Source organism: Hyperolius riggenbachi, chromosome 3 (assembly GCF_040937935.1).
Source record: "Hyperolius riggenbachi isolate aHypRig1 chromosome 3, aHypRig1.pri, whole genome shotgun sequence".
In the NCBI taxonomy this organism is placed as follows: Eukaryota; Metazoa; Chordata; class Amphibia; order Anura; family Hyperoliidae; genus Hyperolius; species Hyperolius riggenbachi.
This window is the reverse complement of record NC_090648.1, coordinates 178,978,696-179,000,102: the sequence shown is the minus strand read 5'-3', so window position 1 is coordinate 179,000,102 and position 21,407 is coordinate 178,978,696. Positions and strand designations below refer to the sequence as shown.

At 43.1% G+C, this 21,407-nt stretch overlaps 1 protein-coding gene across 10 annotated transcripts in view; it reads right to left on the bottom strand.

The window, feature by feature from the left end:
• BNC1 (basonuclin zinc finger protein 1) overlaps positions 1–21,407 on the bottom strand; it is a 218,490-nt gene that overhangs the window by 53,943 nt on the left and 143,140 nt on the right. For 2 of the 10 annotated variants that reach the window (XM_068275345.1, XM_068275343.1), the window contains one exon: positions 4,761–4,924. The exons of 5 other annotated variants lie outside the window; for them this stretch is intronic. Coding sequence is in view for 1 of the 5 variants with exons in the window: in XM_068275337.1 (XP_068131438.1) it covers positions 4,466–4,494 (29 nt within the window). In the remaining 4 variants the exon portion in view is untranslated. Of the gene's footprint in view, positions 1–4,465; positions 4,529–4,760; positions 4,925–21,407 lie in introns of those variants that run through there. 3 more of the 10 variants (XM_068275346.1, XM_068275348.1, XM_068275337.1) reach the window with 2 other exon arrangements.

The following is a 21,407-nucleotide window of genomic DNA, read 5'->3' as shown; positions in this document are numbered from 1 at the left end:
TGGGAGACCAGGGTTTGAATCCTGGCTAGGGTCAGTACCTATTCAGTAAGGCGTCCTTAGGCAAGGCTCCCTAACACTGCAGGGTGGCCTCTTGAGCGCTCCCTTAATGGCTGCAGCTCTTGAGAGCTTTGAGTCCGACAGGAGAAAAGCGCTATATAAATGTTCAGATGATTATTATTACTTTAAGAATATTCTAAGCAAAAAGTACAAGACAGTAGAGGGGGGGGAACCCCCCCCCCCCCCCAAAAAAAAAACCAAAAAAAAAAACCCCCACAGAAATAAGTTCTAACGCTCTCCAATTCTACTCAGAACTAAGAGTTTTTACTGGAACTAAGCACTAAACACCCCAGTTTGAAAGCAAAATATAATTAAAATATTCAACAACCTGTCTATAGTAGGAATTGGGGAGCTTGGATTTCTTTAAAAATATGGCCTATGATTTTGCTTTCATTACCTTTGGCAGAACAGCAACCCTCAAGGGCTGTTTCATAAAAGAAGAGCAGCCTGCAGAGAAATTGTAGACCTCTAATTGCACTCATAATTTTATATTGCCAGAGTGGTCACTTTTAATCCCAAAAGAAACAGACTACATAATGTAATACTTGAGCCTCATCACATATAGCTCAGAAAAAGGTTCCACTTGAAAATGCAAAGCACCTGGGAGAACAATTCAAATTTCACAGTACACTGTCCAACATTCCCAATAAATGGGCTATGGAAACTCAACCTCTCTCTGATTTAAGATTGTTGCTTAGAAAGCTGAAATCTGAAGGGGAATCAATTTTCTCTGCTGCAGCTCACACAAAGAACATTTACAGACTCCATCCAAAAAGCATGCTGCAGACAGGAAGTGAAATGGAACCAGTAGCCACATCTGGACCACGCTTTATTTTTACAAACAACACAAACATTTGGAGCACGTAAAGAACTTCTGAGCCTGAGCTCGCCTTTCACTACCAGCTAACACCTTACAGACAAGACACCTTGCTGCCTAGCTTCCATCATCTGCATGGTATATGGTTAGCTCCAGCTCTCTAGTTCTCGGTTTGGAAAATGATTCCATTGTGATGGCAATTACATTCTTGTTACTTCTGGTCTGTAAAAAAATATAGAATGGGCAACATGGAAAATGATTGCGAAGCTATCTCCTTAGCAATGAGGTCTGAAATCAGGTGCCTTCAGGGCTACATTCTTTATGTAAGCCTTCACATTTTGGCAAGGTTAACAAGCTTCCACATAGATGACATATTTGTCACCTGACTAGACGCAGAAATGCTAGCAAACATGGATGTTTAGCACAGCCCTCTGCCTCACGCACCATGAACTATAAAGGGTTCCATTGGACCCCTTACAAGCTCTGCCATTTACAATGAGGCGTGAGCGCTGACTCAAAAACCACTGATGCCAAAAGCTCAGCGTGACAGCCATGCAACTGATATTGTTTATAAGGAAGTGAAGATGTCTGCCTCTGTATTCTTCTAACGACCAGTTCCCTCAACATCAGGCAGATATCAATAGACTATCACATCTTTCAAAGTGTATGCCATGTTTTAGATTGCATGCGACAAAACTATAGCATATCAGTACCAACCCCCAAATAGTACAGCAAATACAGCATGGTTACTTGTTCATTCTGCTTAGTGCAATGCGTGGCAGACTGACCTGACAAGTGTGAATGGATCCTATAATAACATAGGATCCATCGACTGTCAGTTTTCCCCATGCAGCCCAAAACAGATGAAAATAAAGGTTGTTTTGTGGTATAGTAGGATCAGTGCTCTGCAATGAATGCCAGGCCCTTCTTATAGGGTACTTCACCAATATGACACATGACACCCTTTCCCAGCAGAGACAGCGGGAAACTGAGCTGCCGAAATAACGCAGCAGCCTTCTCCTACAAGTAGAGACAGCCCTGGACAGAAGCCTCATCAAGATATAATTGGTGGGACTTTTAGGTGTTCCGGTAGGGTAAAATGGGAGGCTTACTAGCTAAAAGCTTACTCTTCTTCTTTTACATTAGCCAATAAATGATATCATGCTGATTCAAAACTTCTTAAAGTGTAACTGTCGGGCATAAAATCAAAAATCAATTCTTTATTTTTATCTGGTAAACAAGTAATAAGGATGCTAACCAGGCAATCCAACAGTTAAAATCTCTATTACTGGTCTTGTTTATAAATGATCATTCCCCAGTTTACTTGACTCTTATTTGGTACGATGCCGCACAAAGGAAGTTGCAGGGCATGCTGGGTTGTCTTTTTTTGCTTCTTTATTTCCCCTCAGACTTAACTAATGTACAGAAGCAAAAAAGGACAACCCAGCATGCACTGCAACTTCCTTTTTGCGGCAGCGTACCAAATAAGAGTCAAGTAAACTGGGAAATCATCATTTATAAACAAGAAAAGTAATAGAGATTTTAACTTTTGGATTGCCTGGTTAGCATCCTTATTACTTGTTTACCAGATAAAAATAAAGAATTGATTTTTGATTTTATGCCCGACAGTTACTCTTTAATATAAGTTGGGGGATAATAATAAACATACAAAGTGTAAATTGGCTTTTACTCTGCATAGGCTGATGTATTTCATTTTGAGTAAAGGTTATTCTTTAATTAGATGGGAACTCAAAACGTGCTAAAATCGGTCTAATTGCATAGACCTAAAAGTATTTAGGCAGATATAAGTCTGCAAATAATCAATACCGGTTTGGCAGGACACAGTAATCTTTTCATTTTATATTTTTCATTTTTTCCATTGGAGGTGGCTTTTTAAGATTTTTACAGTGCACTCAGTTGGACATTTTTCTCTCCCTGCTGTGAGTGAGCAGGTGTGGAAGAGGCACTACTGAATGCAACATTGTGTGTATGTTAGTTTGAAATAAAGCGATACACTGGTTGTTACTTCTTAACAAATAAACTGTACAGTAAATTAACTCATTCACACTAGTAAGGGCTCGTTCCCACTTGTGCGATGGCATGCGTCTTACGAGACGCGATGCCGGCACAGCTGCTGCCTCTCGCTGCCGAATCCCTCTAGCCGTGCTATGCGCGGCTATGGGATTTGGACAGTCATGCACAACATTATGCTGCAGGGCCTCAGATTTTTCCTCGGCCCCGAATTCGGATGGATTACATAAACTTCTATGGGCTGCTAAAATGCATCCAAATTCGTGGGCGGGGAATCGGCCCGGATTCGCAGCAATGGAAACCTAGCCTTAGGGAGTTGAAATGCATTAAAATGCACGAATTTAAACTCACGTTTTAGTTTGTGTGTTGTTGTGCAGTTGCATGCAGTTATATGCGTTTTAAGCACTTTAGACGAGATGAAATGCACTGCACAGCAACTCACTGTTGTAGTGTGAATGATAAAGTGAAAGTGTATCGACTTTCATGTTCCCTTGTAAAACGCATACTATGGGCAGTGCGTCAAAATTCACTGCAACTCACTCCGTGTGAATGACCCCTTAAGGCCCATACAAACGTCGGACTTTTGCGAACCGACGGGTCGTTTGAACGTCCCGTCGTTGAGTCGTCCGCACGCTAAATCGGGCGTGTGTACAGACTGTCGTTCGGATGATAAGACTGATTTTGAGCGATCCGCCCGGCGGTCTATTGAGAGTTCCAGAATTAAAATACATGAGCTATCGGCCTTTTCTATCTCTCCCCTGCCCTCAGAAATTGTATTCTCCCAGGAAAACTTATGGCTGTAATTTGCTTATCAGTGATGTTTACTATATTCCTGACAAGGTACTGACAAGACAGAACCTGTCACTTTATACATAGAAATTAACGCTTTCAGGCAGCAAAATAAATCAAGCAAAACAGCCTGGTTATTAATATGTTTTGCACTGTACATACACGTTTATCTTATGTCACCTCAGGTACACTTTAAAGAAGAGCTGGCAAGTGACAGGAGGGAGCAATGCAAACATAGCATTGCTGCATAATGAACACTCCTACCACCAGTTTACATGAAAGCCATCCACATTAAGAGCACTTTGAATATGATGACATAGTGTAGATCAGCAGAGGCATGATGAATTAGGCCTAGTGCGCACCAAAACCGCTAGCAGATCCACAAAACGCTAGCGGTTTTGGGTGCGGATGACAGAGTTTAGTCCCAGTGCACACTGGGCGGATCTTGATGCGATCCGCCGGGTGTTCACCGGCTGCATCCGCATCAGCATGGCTAATGTATCTCTATGGGCTGGTGCACACCAGCGGTTTGAGGTTTTTAGCAAACCGCAAACGTGCAGCAAGAGACACGTTTGCGGCTTGCTAAAAACCTCAAACCGCCGGTGTGCACCAGCCCATAGAGATACATTAGCCATGCGGATTTTCAGGCGGATGCGGCCGGCGGATCCGCCCAGTGTGCACTGGGCCTCACTGTGATATTCACAGTAATTTAAGATGTCAGTAAAGCAAATGTGTAGCGAAATGTAAAAGAAAAAGTTACACTGTACTTACCTATGGAGAGGGAAGGCTCTGGATCTCATCGAGCCTTCCCTGTCCTCTCTCTGAGTCCGCTTTCCAGCATTTTCCCCAGTACAAATTTGCCACCTCTGTGAGCCCTCAGAAGGCTTTAGAAGCACTCGTGTCCTCGAGTGCTTTTGAAGACTGGCGGCTCCGTTTTGTGCATGTGAGTGCTCACTGACGCATGTGCAGAACAGAGCCACCTGTCTTCAAAAGCACTTGGGGATTCAGGTGCTAACAAAGCCTTCTGAGGATCCCTGAAGGCGTATTCCACAAGATGGTCAAATACCTGCAACGGGGTCACAGTGCTGGAACAAGAGCATCGAGCGAGGCGGGGAAGGCTCCATAGGATTCTAAGCCTTCCCTCTATATAGGTGAGTATTCGACCTTTTTTTCCTTTGCTTCAGTATCACTTAGAATTGCTCCATCTCTTCTTCCCAGTCAAAGACTGTGCTGGGGAGGACAGAACATAAGATTCAGGTTACTCACAGCAGCTGTACAGTATGTACAGAAACAAACAACAATAAAAAAGATGAGATCAATGATCTGGCTGTCCTGCTGATCCCCTACCTCGAACTTTTACCCGGAACAAGCATGCAGATAAGATGTTTGACTGAAGTCTGACTGCATTTGCCATATTCTTGTTTCGGGTGTGTGATTCAGACACTACTGATCCATGAAAGATCAGCAGGACGCCAGGCAACTGGTATTGTTTAAAAAGAAATAAATATGGCAGCCTCCATGTCCCTCTCACTTCAGGTATCCTTTAAACACTGAAGGAAAATAAATGAAATGCTAATGCAGATTGAATGCGTCTTGCACGGTATATACTGTATGCTTGTGTATATTAGTCTTGGTTCCCTCACTTTCTGAATTTAGCCTCTGGTGAAACCTGTCAGCATAACATTTCTGCCCCCACTCCCATAGATTGTGGGCCATCTTATCTCACCTGCTTGCAGCTCAAATGATGTAATGCCGGGAATACACGGTACGTTTGTACCGCTCGATTATGGACCGATTATTACCGGATCGATTCCCGCTCATCCCTGCGGGCGATTCTCTTATCTTCTGCTCATTTTCCTTATCTTTTTCCATTGTCCAGCCCGCGATATCAAGCGTGGAATCGATCCAGCAGGTGATCGGACATGTCGGAAATTATCAATCAAGCCATCTAATGGCTCGATCGAGCGGTACAAACCGTACCATGTATTCCCAGCATTACAGTGCCTATATAATCTGTATGACTTTATGCTTCATAGTACTTTCATTGCTGAACTCCATAGGGATGCTTGACATGGCTGCGATTTGAGATTCTAGATAATAACGTGTTCTTTGCTGGTTTGAGGATGCTGAACCCCACTGTGGATCTATTTCAGGCACCCCTGGTTAGAATAATTATATCCAATACCGGATCCAACCTTGCATGCCTCATGACTGAACATCTATTAATGGCATAGGGTTTACATTTATTCTTTTATATTTGTACAATGGAATAGCAGCCTCTATAGAGAATCTCTGGTTGCATTTTATGCAAAGTGTTATTGATTAGATTAACAATTATCTTCTTTAACCCCAACAGAGCCACAAGAAGTATTGTACTGTGCAGCAAACAATGATAGTTCATCATGTCTGTGCATGATATATACACCTTGGCCAACCTTTCTTATTATGCTTTTATGAACAAATAAAGCTTGTTTATTAACGTTACCAGGGCCGGTTTAAGCAACAATGGGGCCCCAGGGCAAAATAAACCTGGGGGCCCCCCCCAACATATACCCCGGAACAAAAATCGGCATTAGGGGACCTTTTTTGCAGCTGGTATAGTCAGGGTGTGAAGTCCCAATCGGTCGGAGCTCCACATCCTGGCTATTCCAGCCTGCATGGGGGACAAGGGGTTAAAAAGTTTCAGGAGTGGGGAACCCACATAATTTTTTTTTTTAAATTCCCACACTCTAAACATAAAAAAAAATTGGGAAAATATGAATAAATGCCAGGGATCTTCATACAGCCATATTGCGGCTGTATAGCGATCCCTGGCCAAAGCGCTGCGGCTGCGTATAGACCCCCTGGAAACCCCGTCAGGAAATTTATTGCGCTTTTGTTTGATGCATGTAAAATTACACTACCGTTAGGTTTGCTACTAAATGTGACATTTACTGCATTTAAAAGTATACTTTTTTCCTTCTAAACTTTAAAATCGATTTTCTCAAAAACTATAAGGTCTTTTTGAAAAAAAAAATTTTTCCTCCTATTCCTAATGATCTTCTTAACATATCCTGCAAATTTAGGGTTTCTAGCATTTAAGGTGGATTTGCTATTAACCATTAAAGTCGGCAGGTTTTTAAATGTGTATTTTTTTTTCCTTTGAAACTTTAAAATCGATTTTCTCAAAAACTATAAGGCCGATTTGAAAATTTGTTTTCCTCTTGTAGCCACTGGGGGCCCCTACTAGCTCTGGGGCCCTGGGGCAGCTGCCTCCTTTGCCTTAATGGTAGCGCCGGCCCTGAACGTTACCTTGGGGGTCAGATAGCTTATTGCTGTTTAGACAAATCATACAGTATAAAGCGAGCATACACATATTACATAGATGGGACCTGGTGGTCTTCTGAAATCTTTCTATGAGGGTCATCCAGAAAGTTAGACGTTTTCATGAAACAATTAAGAAAACATTTTATTTTAGACACATTGGGCCAGTTTCCTCCAAGGTAATATTTTCACATCTTCTCAAGAGAATGCATCACACTCCTCACCTATGAGATGGAAAAAGTGTGTGTGTGTGTGTGTGTGTGTGTGTGTGTGTGTGTGTGTGTGTGTGTGTGTGTGTGTGTGTGTGTGTGTGTGTGTGTGTGTAGGGAGGGGGAGGAATGGGCTTCATGTTAAAGGATACCCGAAGTGGGGTGTGACATGATGAGATAGACATGTGTATGTACAGTGCCTAGCACACAAATAACTATGCGGTGTTCATTTTTTTTCTTTCTCTGCCTGAAAGAGTTAAATACCAGGTATGCAAGTGGCTGACTCAGTCCTGACTCAGACAGGTAGTGACTACAGTGTGACCCTCACTGATAAGAAATTCCAAATATAAAACACTTTCCTAGCAGAAAATGGATTCTGAGAACATGAAACAGATAAAACGGGTCAATAGTTCATAGATTTTAGCTCTGGCATACTTCAATGAATGTGTAATTGAGCAAAAACTATAAAACAGTTAAAACTTAAAGAGAAACTCCGACCAAGAATTTAACTTTATCCCAATCAGTAGCTGATACCCCCTTTTACATGACAAATCTATTGCATTTCACAAACAGACCATCAGGGGGCGCTGTATGACTGATTTTGTGCTGAAACCCCTCCCACAAGAGGCTCTGGTACCGCGGTACTCTGGGCAAACTGCCACAATGTAACAATGTTCACAGACAGGAAATGGCTGTTTACAGCTGTCTGTTAAAGCCAGAACAGCTAGTAACAGCTACATAACCTGCCCACAGTAAAAATGTCACCATGTAATACATGTCAGAATGTGAATCGGGGAGAGGAAAGATTTTACAATGAGCAAACACTGACTAAATCATGTATACATAATTATTGTAAAAATGAAGCACTTTTTTTTATTACATTATTTTCACTGGAGTTCCTCTTTAAAAAGTAGATTTAAACATAAAATAAAACTGTGGAATATCTTAAAAAGTCAGTTTTAGGAAAAGGAAGATACAATCGTTTATTTCATTCGTTTATTTTTTTGCTTCGGGTGTCCTTTAATGCTGCTGAACAAACAGTTATAGGCATTCTGCAGTCATGTGACAAGCGGTACAGGAAGAGCAGAGATTACTCTGAGGGTTGGTTCACTCTTGAGCGCAATCACCGGCAATCAGCAAAGCGCTGCTGCTAATGTGATCCCAATGGGATCATTATCACTGCAGCATTTGCGATTTGCATAAATTGCAAAATGCGCTACATGCAGTGCTTTGGGGGAAATGTTGAACGAGAATCAAAAAGCAAATCGCTGCAATATCACGATTTGCGTTCTGAGTATGTACAGACCCTGACAGATGCAAGCTAAACTGCACTGAATTAATACTTAACATGGCAGATAAAAGCAAACAGTGGTTACTTTCTGGAGGACCCTTGTGTATAAATCATTTTAGTTAGTTTTTAGTTAATCAGGTACTGAATTTGACAGGTCCAATTCCAAGCTGCGTTAATTTTCATGCTATTAACACAATTAGCTTCTCACTGCCCATCTATATTGGAGTTTAGCATCAGTCCCTTTGTGATTTCTGGGAGCATGGAAAGAAGCTGCGTACACCCAATACTGTAATGCTTATCAACACCCTGTAGCTGATTTCTTATTAGTACATGCACCTTTAAGCATGGGAGCCACTAGCAGCACTTTTCTTAGAGTTTTGCTTTAAAAATCCATTCTCCTCCCCCCCATCGCTTCCCTTTCCCCTCCCTTCCCCATTCTATGTATAAAAAAAAAAAATGTGTTTTATTAACCATTTCAGCCTACAGATATTTTTCATCTTATGCATCAGAGCAATTTTCACCTCCCATTCATTTGCTAATAACTTAATCACTAATTATCACAAGGAATTGATCTATCTTGTTTTTCCGCCACCAATTAGGCTTTCTTTGGGTGGTACATTTTGCTAAGAATTATTTTTTTCTAAATGCATTTTCACAGGAATATTAAGAAAAAAAAATGGAAAAAAAATCATTATTTCTCAGTTTTTGGCCATTATTGCTTTAAAATAATACATGCTGCCATAATTAAAACCTATGTATTTTATTTGCCCATTTGTCCCGGTTATTACACCATTTAAATTATGTCCCTATCACAATGTTCGGCGCCAATATTTTATTTGGAAATAAAAGGTGCATTTTTTCAGTTTTCCGTTCATCACCACTTACAAGCTTATAATTGGAAAAAAATGTTTGTGATATACCATCTTCACATGCATATTAAAAAAGTTCAGACCCTCAGGTAACTATTTATGTTTTTTTTTTGTTATTTTATTGTATTTTTTTTTTCATTAAAAATTTTATTTGGGTAATTTTTGGTGTGGGAGGTAAACAGTTAATTGTAAATGTAATAATGTGTGTTTATTTCATTAAAAAATGTATGTAGATGTTTTACTATTTGGCCACAAGATGGCCACAATCAACAAATTTGTTTTTAGTCCTGGAAGTGAACGCTCACTTCCAGGAAGCATATGGAGGACGGGTAACTTTTTTTTTTTAAATCATAAAGTCTCTAGTCCTGAAGGAGCCAGAGACCACTTGTACTGAAGGGATTAATTTTTAAATTAACACCCTTGAATCTAAAAAAAATTCCCATAGCATTACATTAGCAAGAGCTTTACAAATAACAAGTGCTTAGAAAAGCACTGCTAGTGGGTTCCAGGCCTCATTGGTGTAAGCACCTCTAACCACTTGAGGTCCAGAGGTTTATAGCCCTAGTGACCAGGCCATTTTTTACAATTTGGCACTTCACAACCTTTAACGGTTTATTGCCCCCCCAATTGGCCCTAGATTAAGATACATACACTACAGTAGCATACATAGACATATGGCTATGGAAGGGATCAGATTGTGAACGGAGCAGTGCTTTTCAGCGCTGCTAGATTTGGGCGCAGCCGGCGCCTCCATAGACTACAATAGGAATCACTCCTATTGCAGCGCTCAGTGAGTAACGTCGGGTCCGTCAGAAGACGGAGCCGAGGTTGCTTGAAAAACACAATAATTCGGCCTCCAGCAATCGCTGGAAGCCGAATTATTTCATTCCCCCACTATCCATGTCGGCCTGGAGGGGGAATACTAATTAAAACGGCCCGGACTTGTGCAGAAGCAGGATCAGACATATACCGCTGAATCCTGCGCCCAAGTCTACCGGCGCCGATTTCAAATGTACTCGATTGTGAACCCCTTTGAGGGACAGTTAAGTGATAAGACAATACTCTGTGCAGCGCTCCGTAAGAAGTCAGTGCCATATAAACAATTTTTTGTTATAAATGAAAAAGAGCCTGCCAGCGCAGATTGCTGGCTTGCAGGCTGGTCGCTGGGGCCCGCTGTGTTTACTGACAGGAGCTCGTGTGATCTCCCATCAAATCTCACTCCTCGTGAGAGGACGCCATATGGAGGAGCAACAGAGCCTCTCTGCCACCGCCAATGTGCGTTAGGTGGTCGGCAAGAGGTTAAAGAGATTATGAAGTACAGGCGTCAAGCACAAGGCCTGCGGACTTAATATCCTCAATTTGGCCTGGTGCACACCAAAAACCGTTAGCAGATCCGCAATATGCTAGCAGATTTTGAAACGCTTTTTCTTCTTTTTCTGTAGCGTTTCAGCTAGCATTTTGCGGTTTTGGGAAGCGTTTTTGGTGTAGTAGATTTCATATATTGTTACAGTAAAGCTGTTACTGAACAGCTACTGTAACAAAAAACGCCTGAAAAACCGCTCTGAAGTGCCGTTTTTCAGAGCGGTTTGCGTTTTTCCTATACTTAACATTGGAGGCAGAAACGCATCCGCAATCCAAAATCTGCTGCAGCCCGGGAGTATGCGTTTCAGCAAAACGCCTCCCGCTCTGGTGTGCACCAGCCCATTGAAATACATTACCCTAGCGGATCCGCACCCGCAAGCGGATCGCAAACCGCAGCAGAAACGCTCTGGTGTGCACTAGGCCTAAATGTGGCCCTCCAGAGCTTCAAATGTGCATAACTATAAGCAGTAGAGGAATGACAGCACACTGCCTTTACAACCAGAGGCGCACACCAGTGACAGTGTTTCTGGCTGAAACATAGTCAGTTTAAGGTGACCCAAAGGGACCACTTAGAAAAAATTACCATGGTGATTCCTCTTAGAAAACAAACCCCCTTTTGTGGTTGTTAAATCCCTCCAACCCCCCCCCCCCCCCCCCCAAAAAAAAAAGCATCTTGCCTTGGGACAAATTCATGGCAGTTAGGTACAGTACGCTGTGAGGCATGCATTACAGGAAGTAGCCGATTCTGAAATCTGTTGGCATGTACTTGTTGCTTCTATGAACATCATAGGGATTTAATGTGAACTTACCCTCAGAACCAATATTGGCTAAAGGTGGCCATACACTGGTCGATTTGCCATCAGATCGACCAACAGATAGATCCCTCTCTGATCGAATCTGATCATAGAGGGATTGTATGGCTGACTTTACTGCAAACAGATTGTGAATCGATTTCAGCATGAAATCGATTCACCGTCTGTGAAGCTGTCGCTGCTGCTGACGCCTCAAGGCCCCTGCATACATTACCTGATCCGGCCAGTGCGAGTCCCCCGGTCTCCGCTGTCTTCTTCTCCGCTGTGGGCTCCATCTTCACTTTACTTCCTGCCGGGGGAAGTTTAAACAGTAGAGGGCGCTCCACTATTTAAACTTCCTGCTGGGACAGGAAGAAGTGAAGCCTGCTTGACTTGGAGCGAAGCAGCAGTGACAGCGGGGACTTGCCCCGGCCGGATCAGGTCGACACACTCCCGACCCGCCGGCGATCGAGCGAAATCTTCTGCACGGACAGGGACGGGAATCGATGGGAACGATCTATTTCGGATGGAAATCGATTGTTCGGTCAGCGTTTGCGCAACGATTTCACAGCCGATTCGATCACAGTGATTGAATCGGCTGTATATCGGCGGGAAAAATCGGTAAGTGTATGGGCCCCTTAAGAAGGTAGCCCTAATTATACGAGTGGTCACAAATGTAGTCATCAAGATTGACATGAGTATAAATTAGGAAAGGCTCCATGTGCAGTTCCAACGCACTGTTCTGCACAGAAAAAAATGTTCAAAACCATCTTAGGCTCCCTGCACACTGCATGCGATTCCGATTCAGATTTTTAATCGTTACTGCATACTGCGTTTTTTTCTCCGTTTTTCTGTTTAGTGTATTCAGGGAAAATTGGACTTGCAAATCGGAATCGGAATGGCAAAACGGATTTGCAGTGTGCAGGGAGCCTTAAACTGACTTTTTTTCTTACCATTTTCTCTCTCTGCATTCTCCTTTTTTTAGGGTCAGTTGAAATAATGATGTACATAATGTTTGTCAAATCATTTTACGTGTTTTACAGAAACTAAAAGCTATCTTTGCCTCAGGTTCACACATCCTCTGATTCCAGAGTGTGGAAATCAAGGTAGCCATGAACTGTGGTGAGGCATCACAAGGTGATAAACACAGTCTGTTTTAGGAAAATGTAAACACAGACCAAAAGGAAAAAAAGCTTCACTCTGAGTGAGCTGATAATAGCCCAGGAGAGCAGCAGAAAACACCACTTAATACCCTTCAGAATAAGGTCATGACAGGGTTGCATGACTTGTACACTGCTAGCACTGCTTTAACATCACACACAGTCATCCTGGTATTGTGAATCATTCAAGGGATTTACAGGGCACTTTAGAGAGGCTGAAGGCTATGAAAATTGAAGGGTGCAAGAGACTCAGATTACAACCTAGGGACATGTATACCTCTATCTCTGAAAAAGTGCACAGAAAGCTGCCTAAAAATTCCTTTAATGTAAAATGACATCTGTGTCAACCTCCTGTGAGCAATGTCACCAAGCACACAATTTTAACCCTTTTCATTTCAAACATGACAGTTTATGTACAGTCTCTATACAGCCTCTGAAACCAAAGTACAAATGTTAACACAATTTGTTAGTGCTCCCTATCCAAGATAAAACAGCACCCAATTGTATTTGAAATAACTTGAAATAAACTAAAGGTGGCCATACACTTATAGATTTTCAGCAGATTCGACCATCAGATAGATTTCTGGCAGATGCCTGTCAAGTCGAATCTGACAGGAATCTATCTGATGTGTGCCACACACTAGGAACAGATTTCCAATAGATTTCAGAATGAAATTTTATTGGAAATCTATAGAAAATTGATCTAAAGGCATAACTGCACCATTAGATCCAATGCAACTCTATGGGCCATGGATATGCTGCCAGCAGCAGGTCAACCTAGATCTTCCATCCTGTCAGATAGATCAAATCCATCAAAATCGATCTAAATCAGCCACAAATCGATCGATCGATTTGAAAGAATCGATTTCTGATCGATCGATTCTATAGAATCGATCGATCGATGGCCGAAATCAACCAGTATATGGGCCCCTCAACTGGCACCCAGCATTGTTTATTTAGCAATTAGTGTGAAAGCCGCCTTCAGCATTGTCTAACAATTTTGCAAACACAATGTAATTATATTGCAATGGTACTTTTAGGCTGTGTTCCCACCTGCTGCCGGATGACATGCAGCCAGCGGGAGCAGACACACTGAAACATACTTTTCATGTCAGTATGTATCCCCTCGGTTCCGATCCTATTGTATGTAACGCCTCAGTTTAAATATAGCCTTAGAGTTTTGATTGAATAAAATGTATAACAAAAATTAAATCTGCATTAACAAAAATTATGAGACCGTTACCCCAGGGCTGTTTCTGACCTCCAGACAAGTCTACCTGTGTCACACCACAACACACACTTTAAAGGAAACCAGGAGACCGTGAAAAAAAAAAAAAAAAAAAAAAGTTTTATACATACCTGGGGCTTCCTCCAGCCCCATGTGCAGGATTGCTCCAACGGCCGCTGGAGAGATATGTAGAGAACGCACTTCCTCTTGTGCAGACTGGCTGCGACTGGCAGAACTAACGGGACCTGATACAGGAGCTGCAGGCAGCTGAGGACTGCGGCGTGGGAGCAATCCATGCGCACAGAGCTGGAGGAAGCCCCAGGTATGTATAAAACCTTTTGTCCCATTAATCTCTGGTACAGTTTGTATGCTACTAATCAGTCTCTTTTATCCCCCTATACATTCCTAGTGGTGTGGGTCACCCCGAGCTGCTTGGTTATTCTGTTGTACTGGTCCAAGCCCTCCCCCATACAGCCATATCAATCCCTGCCATGTACTGATGAGGGCCAAAAGTCCGAAACAGGCAGTCTACATGTGAGATTGGTGTGGCTGTGTAATATTTAAAGCTAAAGGCTTGCTTTACACCAGCGGTTTTGAATGCTTGCCTGGCTTAGAGGGGCGAAAAGTGATAATTTGCATATTCAGTATTGGTGCATTGCGGGTAACCACAAATGTTCACTTATAGCTCAATTATTACAAGTTTCCTTCTGTTTTAAGAAGGCAAATTTTCACCAAGCACTACTAATAGAAGGCAACAGCATTACAACAGAAGTACTTTGCCCAGAAGAAAAGAGATCCTATGAAAGTGTAACAACTGTGCTGTTGCTATGATCTTCCTATATCTGGAGCGCCTGTGGGCATTGAAGACAGGGCCTGTAAGTACCACGTCAAAAAGTGGGGTGTAGCCACAACAGATTGTAAGCCAGTCCAAATATTACGCAAAACTAAAGTATGTGAACCTATGCTGTGTTCATTGTATTAATGCACCACACTCATTTTATTCATACATTACTGAGCCACATGCATCACTGATTCTCATTCCAAAACGGTCACATCAAAACATAATTTGAAATGGAGAAATTGTGATTATCAATCAAAAGGAAAAATTAAATACCAAGTGTGTTCCGTGACTTAATGTGCACTAAAAATCAGTTTGTTTTTTTAAGAAAATCACAAATAGGTACATTTACTAATAAAATACATAAAGGATAAAATTGTAAAAAATGTTGCACACACCTCTGTATATATTTAATAAGAGATACATATAGTCATATATCATGCAGTTACTAAAACTGGCAAGCAGTTACAGGCAAGCTGTTATATTAGCCACTAAAGAACCTTACAGCATCCTTATGGGCCTGTTTCCACTACACGCAGATTGGATGCAGAAAAACGAACTCCAATTAATGTCTATGGGCCTGTTTCCACTAAACTAACTTTTTCTGATGCATAGGCATTCATTGGAGTCAGTTTTTCTGCATCCATTCTGCATCCAATCTGCGTGTAGTGGAAACAGGCCCTAACTGTGCAAACAAAACATCACTGAAGCACTGTAGAGATCTATAAGGATACACTAATCCATTTAACAAGTAGTTGCCACAAATCTATTACTCTATAATCTCCACCCAAGTTTAATGGCAAAGCGACAGACCTCATGGTGATGGAGCCTCTATGACAGAACCCATAGAGACAGATTACTTTAGTGACAGAACTCCTGTGGCGATCCCCTTAGTGACAGAGCCACTTGCACCTAAGCCCATGTGAAAGACCCCCCCCCCCCTCAAAGTGACATAGCCCCCTACTACAGATCCTTCAGTGAAACCACCTTTTCAGTGACAGTCTCTTAAATAATATAGGCACCTATAAGAAGGAAATCACCTTCCTCTCACATTCCTGGCACTGGCACCTGGCTTCTTGTACCAGAAGCTGCTGCCAGTCTGCCATGCCCTCATCCCCTTACCCTGGAACATATCCAATCACTGCAACTGTCAAAAGGTACTTTGGTGCACTGAGCAGACTGCTCCAGCTCAATCAGGTTTAAAGGGTGCCTGTTTGAGACGGAATGTTTCAGGATTATCCATACATGTTTCCTAAGGTTCAAGTCAGTAGAAGGATGGCACTACACAACATAATAAGATTGTCCACATCAAGGAAATGATGATAGAATCCCTACAAATTCCTAGTTATTCCTTAGGTACTTCTGACGTATCAAAGCACCCTCCACATCACAGATCATCAGAGGGATAAACCTCCACCACACCCAATGTGATAAAACTCTCCGGATGGGAAAACCTACATTGCAGGTCTATTCAGGCAGTAGGACACTTATGGCCGTCCTTCACCACTCAGGCTGTGTTGCAATTTAATACAACCATCTATATACTCCGCTTCAGAGTATTAGAATGCTGGCTTTAGTGATCACCACAATACATTGGGTACAAAACCTCTTAGTGTAAAACCATTTGATTTATTAAAAATATAAAATAATATTGCACTCAGTCTTACTGTAGAAACTTCACACAGTTTTTTATACAGGCTCTCCAGTGTTCTGTGCCCTGGCTGGCTCTATCCCTTCTGATCGGTGCTCTCAAGATCCGTGTGTGCGGAACACCAAATCCAGAGGGCAGAGCCTGGATGCAGGACTAAAAGCGGAGTATATCCAATATAGATGCTAATAACAATACCACACTAGAGAAACAGCAAGTAGTTGCTGATATGTGCCATATACAGGAAGTGCAGAATTATTAGGCAAATGAGTATTTTGACCACATCATCCTCTTTATGCAGGTTGTCTTACTCCAAGCTGTATAGGCTCGAAAGCCTACTACCAATTAAGCATATTAGGTGTTGTGCATCTCTGTAGTGAGAAGGGGTGTGGTCTAATGACATCAACACCCTATATCAGGTGTGCATAATTATTAGGCAACTTCCTTTCCTTTGGCAAAATGGGCCAAAAGAAGGACTTGACAAGCTCAGAAAAGTCAAAAATAGTGAGATATCTTGCAGAGGGATTCAGCACTCTTAAAATTGCAAAGCTTCTGAAGCGTGATCATCGAACAATCAAGCGATTCATTCAAAATAGTCAACAGGGTCGCAAGAAGTGTGTGGAAAAACCAAGGCGCAAAATAACTGCCCATGAACTGAGAAAAGTCAAGCGTGCAGATGCCAAGATGCCACTTGCCACCAGTTTGGCCATATTTCAGAGCTGCAACATCACTGGAGTGCCCAAAAGCACAAGGTGTGCAATACTCAGAGACATGGCCAAGGTAAGAAAGGCTGAAAGACGACCACCACTGAACAAGACACACAAGCTGAAACGTCAAGACTGGGCCAAGAAATCTCTCAAGACTGATTTTTCTAAGGTTTTATGGACTGATGAAATGAGTGAGTCTTGATGGGCCAGATGGATGGGCCCGTGGCTGGATTGGTAAAGGGCAGAGAGCTCCAGTCCGACTCAGACGCCAGCAAGGTGGAGGTGGAGTACTGGTTTGGGCTGATATCATCAAAGATGAGCTTGTGGGGCCTTTTCGGGTTGAGGATGGAGTCAAGCTCAACTCCCAGTCCTACTGCCAGTTTCTGGAAGACACCTTCTTCAAGCAGTGGTGCAAGAAGAAGTCTGCATCCTTCAAGAAAAACATGATTTTCATGCAGGACAATGCTCCATCACACGCGTCCAAGTACTCCACAGCGTGGCTGGCAAGAAAAGATATAAAAGAAGAAAAACTAAGGACATGGCCTCCTTGTTCACCTAATCTGAACCCCATTGAGAACCTGTGGTCCATCATAAAATGTGAGATTTACAAGGAGGGAAAACAGTACACCTCTCTGAACAGTGTCTGGGAGGCTGTGGTTTCTGCTGCACGCAATGTTGATGGTGAACAGATCAAAACACTGACAGAATCCATGGATGGCAGGCTTTTGAGTGTCCTTGCAAAGAAAGGTGGCTATATTGGTCACTGATTTGTTTTTGTTCTGTTTTTGAATGTCAGAAATGTATATTTGTGAATGTTGAGATGTTATATTGGTTTCACTGGTAAAAATAAATAATTGAAATAGGTATATATTTGTTTTTTGTTAAGTTGCCTAATAATTATGCACAGTAATAGTCACCTGCACACACGGACATCCCCCTAAAATAACTAAAACTAAAAACAAACTAAAAACTACTTTCAAAAATATTCAGCTTTGATATTAATGAGTTTTTTGGGTTCATTGAGAACATGGTTGTTCAATAATAAAATTATTCCTCAAAAATACAACTTGCCTAATAATTCTGCACTCCCTGTACTGTATGTTAGCAACTCCCAGGATAAGGCACATGGGCAACAGTCATTAGTGACAAGTACCTGCAACTAGATTTCAATTCATTTGAATGGAGTTGCCAGTGGTTGCAATTAGTCACTAGTACTGGTGACTAGAGTAGGTCAATGAGATGATAATTCCAGCTTGTATGCATCTTGGAAACTAAGTCAATTAAATGCACTTCCTGAATATTTTGACTGGCCCAGTTTCAAGCTTCTTAGTTTTAATTAAATTTGTATACACGCCCACATTTTTTTTGCATCTCTATTGGTGACTTGTTGGTTGTGCAACTACAACCAAGTTGATAGCAACTCATTCACTCATGTGACATGGTCCTAGTGAAACAGAAGGGTGATGTCAAACATGGAGTGGTATAGCCCCATTTTGATGCCTGTTCATGGTTTAAAATATAACCCTGTACATTTCTTGTATGTCCCCGCACCACCAACGATGTGAATAGAGCAGAATAAAGGCAGTAGCTTCCCACTGTGGGCTGTGTGAAAGGGCTCAATTCAATCCCATTCCAATGAGTGATTCATTATTCCCCAATGTGAAATCAATCGAGAAGTAGTGATCATTTTACTATCTTGCACCACTCAATTTCTACCAGATTCCAGCAGAAATCTGAGAGTCGAATGAACCGCCTCTGCCACTAGCTTTCTATCAGTTAATGTAGTATATTGCTATGAGGATATGCACCCGCCACTTCTCCCCACATGTGACCTATAAAAACTACTGTACTTCACTAACAATGTTTGACCCATATTTCAATCAACTATGGTTTTGATTTCAACTGTTACCTGAAGTCAAATGCCTCACAGATATAAAAAAAAAATTCTATGGCCTGTATTAGGCAGCTACTCACCATAGCCAACTCCCTTGACCTAGTTCAACACACCAACACCCACCCACTCTGCAAGTCACACTCTCGACCTTATATTCACTAAATCCACCACCATTACAGACCTTGACATCGCACCGTTCCCACCCTCAGACCATCACCTGCTCACCTTCAACCTCCTCACGGAAGGCACCTCCAAACTACCAGCCCACCCACCTGGCCGATGCTAGCGAGACCTATGTCAGCTCAACCCTAGTGTCCTTGCTGACTCCCTCCATGCCCTCTCCTCTACTCTCCCCACCCTAACCTGTCCTAATCGTGCTGCAGCTCAGTATTGTCAAACCCCCTCATCAGCCCTAGAGGACGCGGCTACCCCAATATTCTGCCGCAACTGCCCCCCTAACCCCCAGCCTTGGCGCACTACCCATACTCGCAACCTCCAGAGGGTAACATGCACCACTGAATGGAAATTAAGGAAAATTCAACTTAACCAGGACTTCCTACAGTACAAGGCTAACCTGCTGCACTAAGCTCACCAGAGCACAAGCTTCCAACCCCCAGTGTTTCTTTCCCACTTTCAACTCACTGCTTAACCCCGCTCCCCCCACACACACACACCCTCAGTTTCCTCCCTCTCTGCCACAGATTTAGCCACTCACTTCAACAAAATTGTCTCCATCCTTCAGGAAGTATACAACCTTCAATCCTCACCTCCCACCCCCTCCCATCCAGCTCCTCCCCACACTATCCTCCCCTCACCTCCATTTCTACTACCATTGAGGAAGTCAACCACCTACTGCAGACTCCCCATACCACTACCTACCCCCTTGACCCCATCCCTTCTGATTTACTCCATCTTTACTTTATGGATTTGGCCCCAGTCCTCACTACCCTGTTTAACCTTTTCCTATCCACAGGCACCTTCCCCTCAGACTTCAAGCAGATCAGTGTATTACCCCTGCTCAAGAAACCTTCACTCAACCCCTCACTACCCTCCAACTACCACCCTATCTGCCTCCTGCCCTTTGCCTCAAAACTCCTTGAGCGTCTGGTTCACAAACGCCTGACCCAGTACCTCAATGCCAACTCCCTGCTATATCCACTGCAATCTGGATTTCCACCTGCCCACTCAATGAAACAGCTCTCACCAAAGTGGTCAACGACCTCTACTTAGCTAAAGCTGAAGGCAAATACTCCATTCTCCTCCTTGACCTTTCAGCAGCTTTTGGCACAGTGAACCATTCCTTACTCCTCCAGTCCATGGGCATTCACGACCTCACCCTGGCCTGGCTCAAATCCTATCTCTCAAACCGCTCCTTCACAACCTTCTTCAATGAGTCCTCATCCACCCCCAACCACCTCTCGGTGGGTATCCCCCAAGGCTTGGTCCTTGGCCCCCTACTGTTCTCCCTATACACATCCTCCATTGGCAAGGTCATCTCCTGTATTCAGATGACACCCAGATCACCTCCACTACCATGGACAAGGTCTCCTCCTACCTATCAGTCATCTCCTCCTGGATGTCCGCTGACCGCTAGGTTCCTGAAACAAACTAAGGACAAAATTTAATTTATGATCTTCCCACCCCGGCCATCCCTGAACCTCCCAGATGTGCATGTCACTGTTAACCACACTACCATTCGCCCCTACCTCTCAAGCCCGCTGTCTGGGTGTCACCCGGGACTCTGCACTCTCCACTTCCCACATCCAAAACCTCACAAAGTCCTGCGACTTCCACCTCTGTAACATCTGCAAGATCCGCTCTTTCCTGACCTCAGTTACCAAACTCTTCATCCATGCCTTTATAATTTGCCACCTTGACTACTGCAATGCCCTTCTGTCTGGTCTCTCTATGACCCAAAATTTCCCCGCTGCAGTCCATCATAATTGCAGCAGCCAGAATTATCCACTCCTCCCATCGCTCCCCCCACGGCAGCTCCCCTCCGTGAATCCCTCCACTGGCTTCCTATCCAGTCCAGAATCAGATTCCAGATACTGTGTCTGACCTACAAATCTGTCCACAAACCGTGTCCAACCTACATTTCCGATCTTACTCAGAGGTACACACCTAGCCGCTCACTTTGCTCCTCCAATGAACTTCGCCTGACCGCACCCCGCATCACCCAGTCCCATACACGCCTCCAGGACTTCTCAAGAGCTGCTCCAACACTATGGAACTTCCTACCTCCAACCTTTAGGGCAGCCCCCTCCAACATCTTCAAGAAGGCCCTCAAAACTCACCTTTTCACTCTGGCCTATCACCCCTCACTGGTGCTCTAAACCCGCAGCTGAACTCTGGTCCCCTACCTTTCGTGTCCCTACCTCTCCCTCTAGAGTGTAAGCCTTTGGGCAGGGTC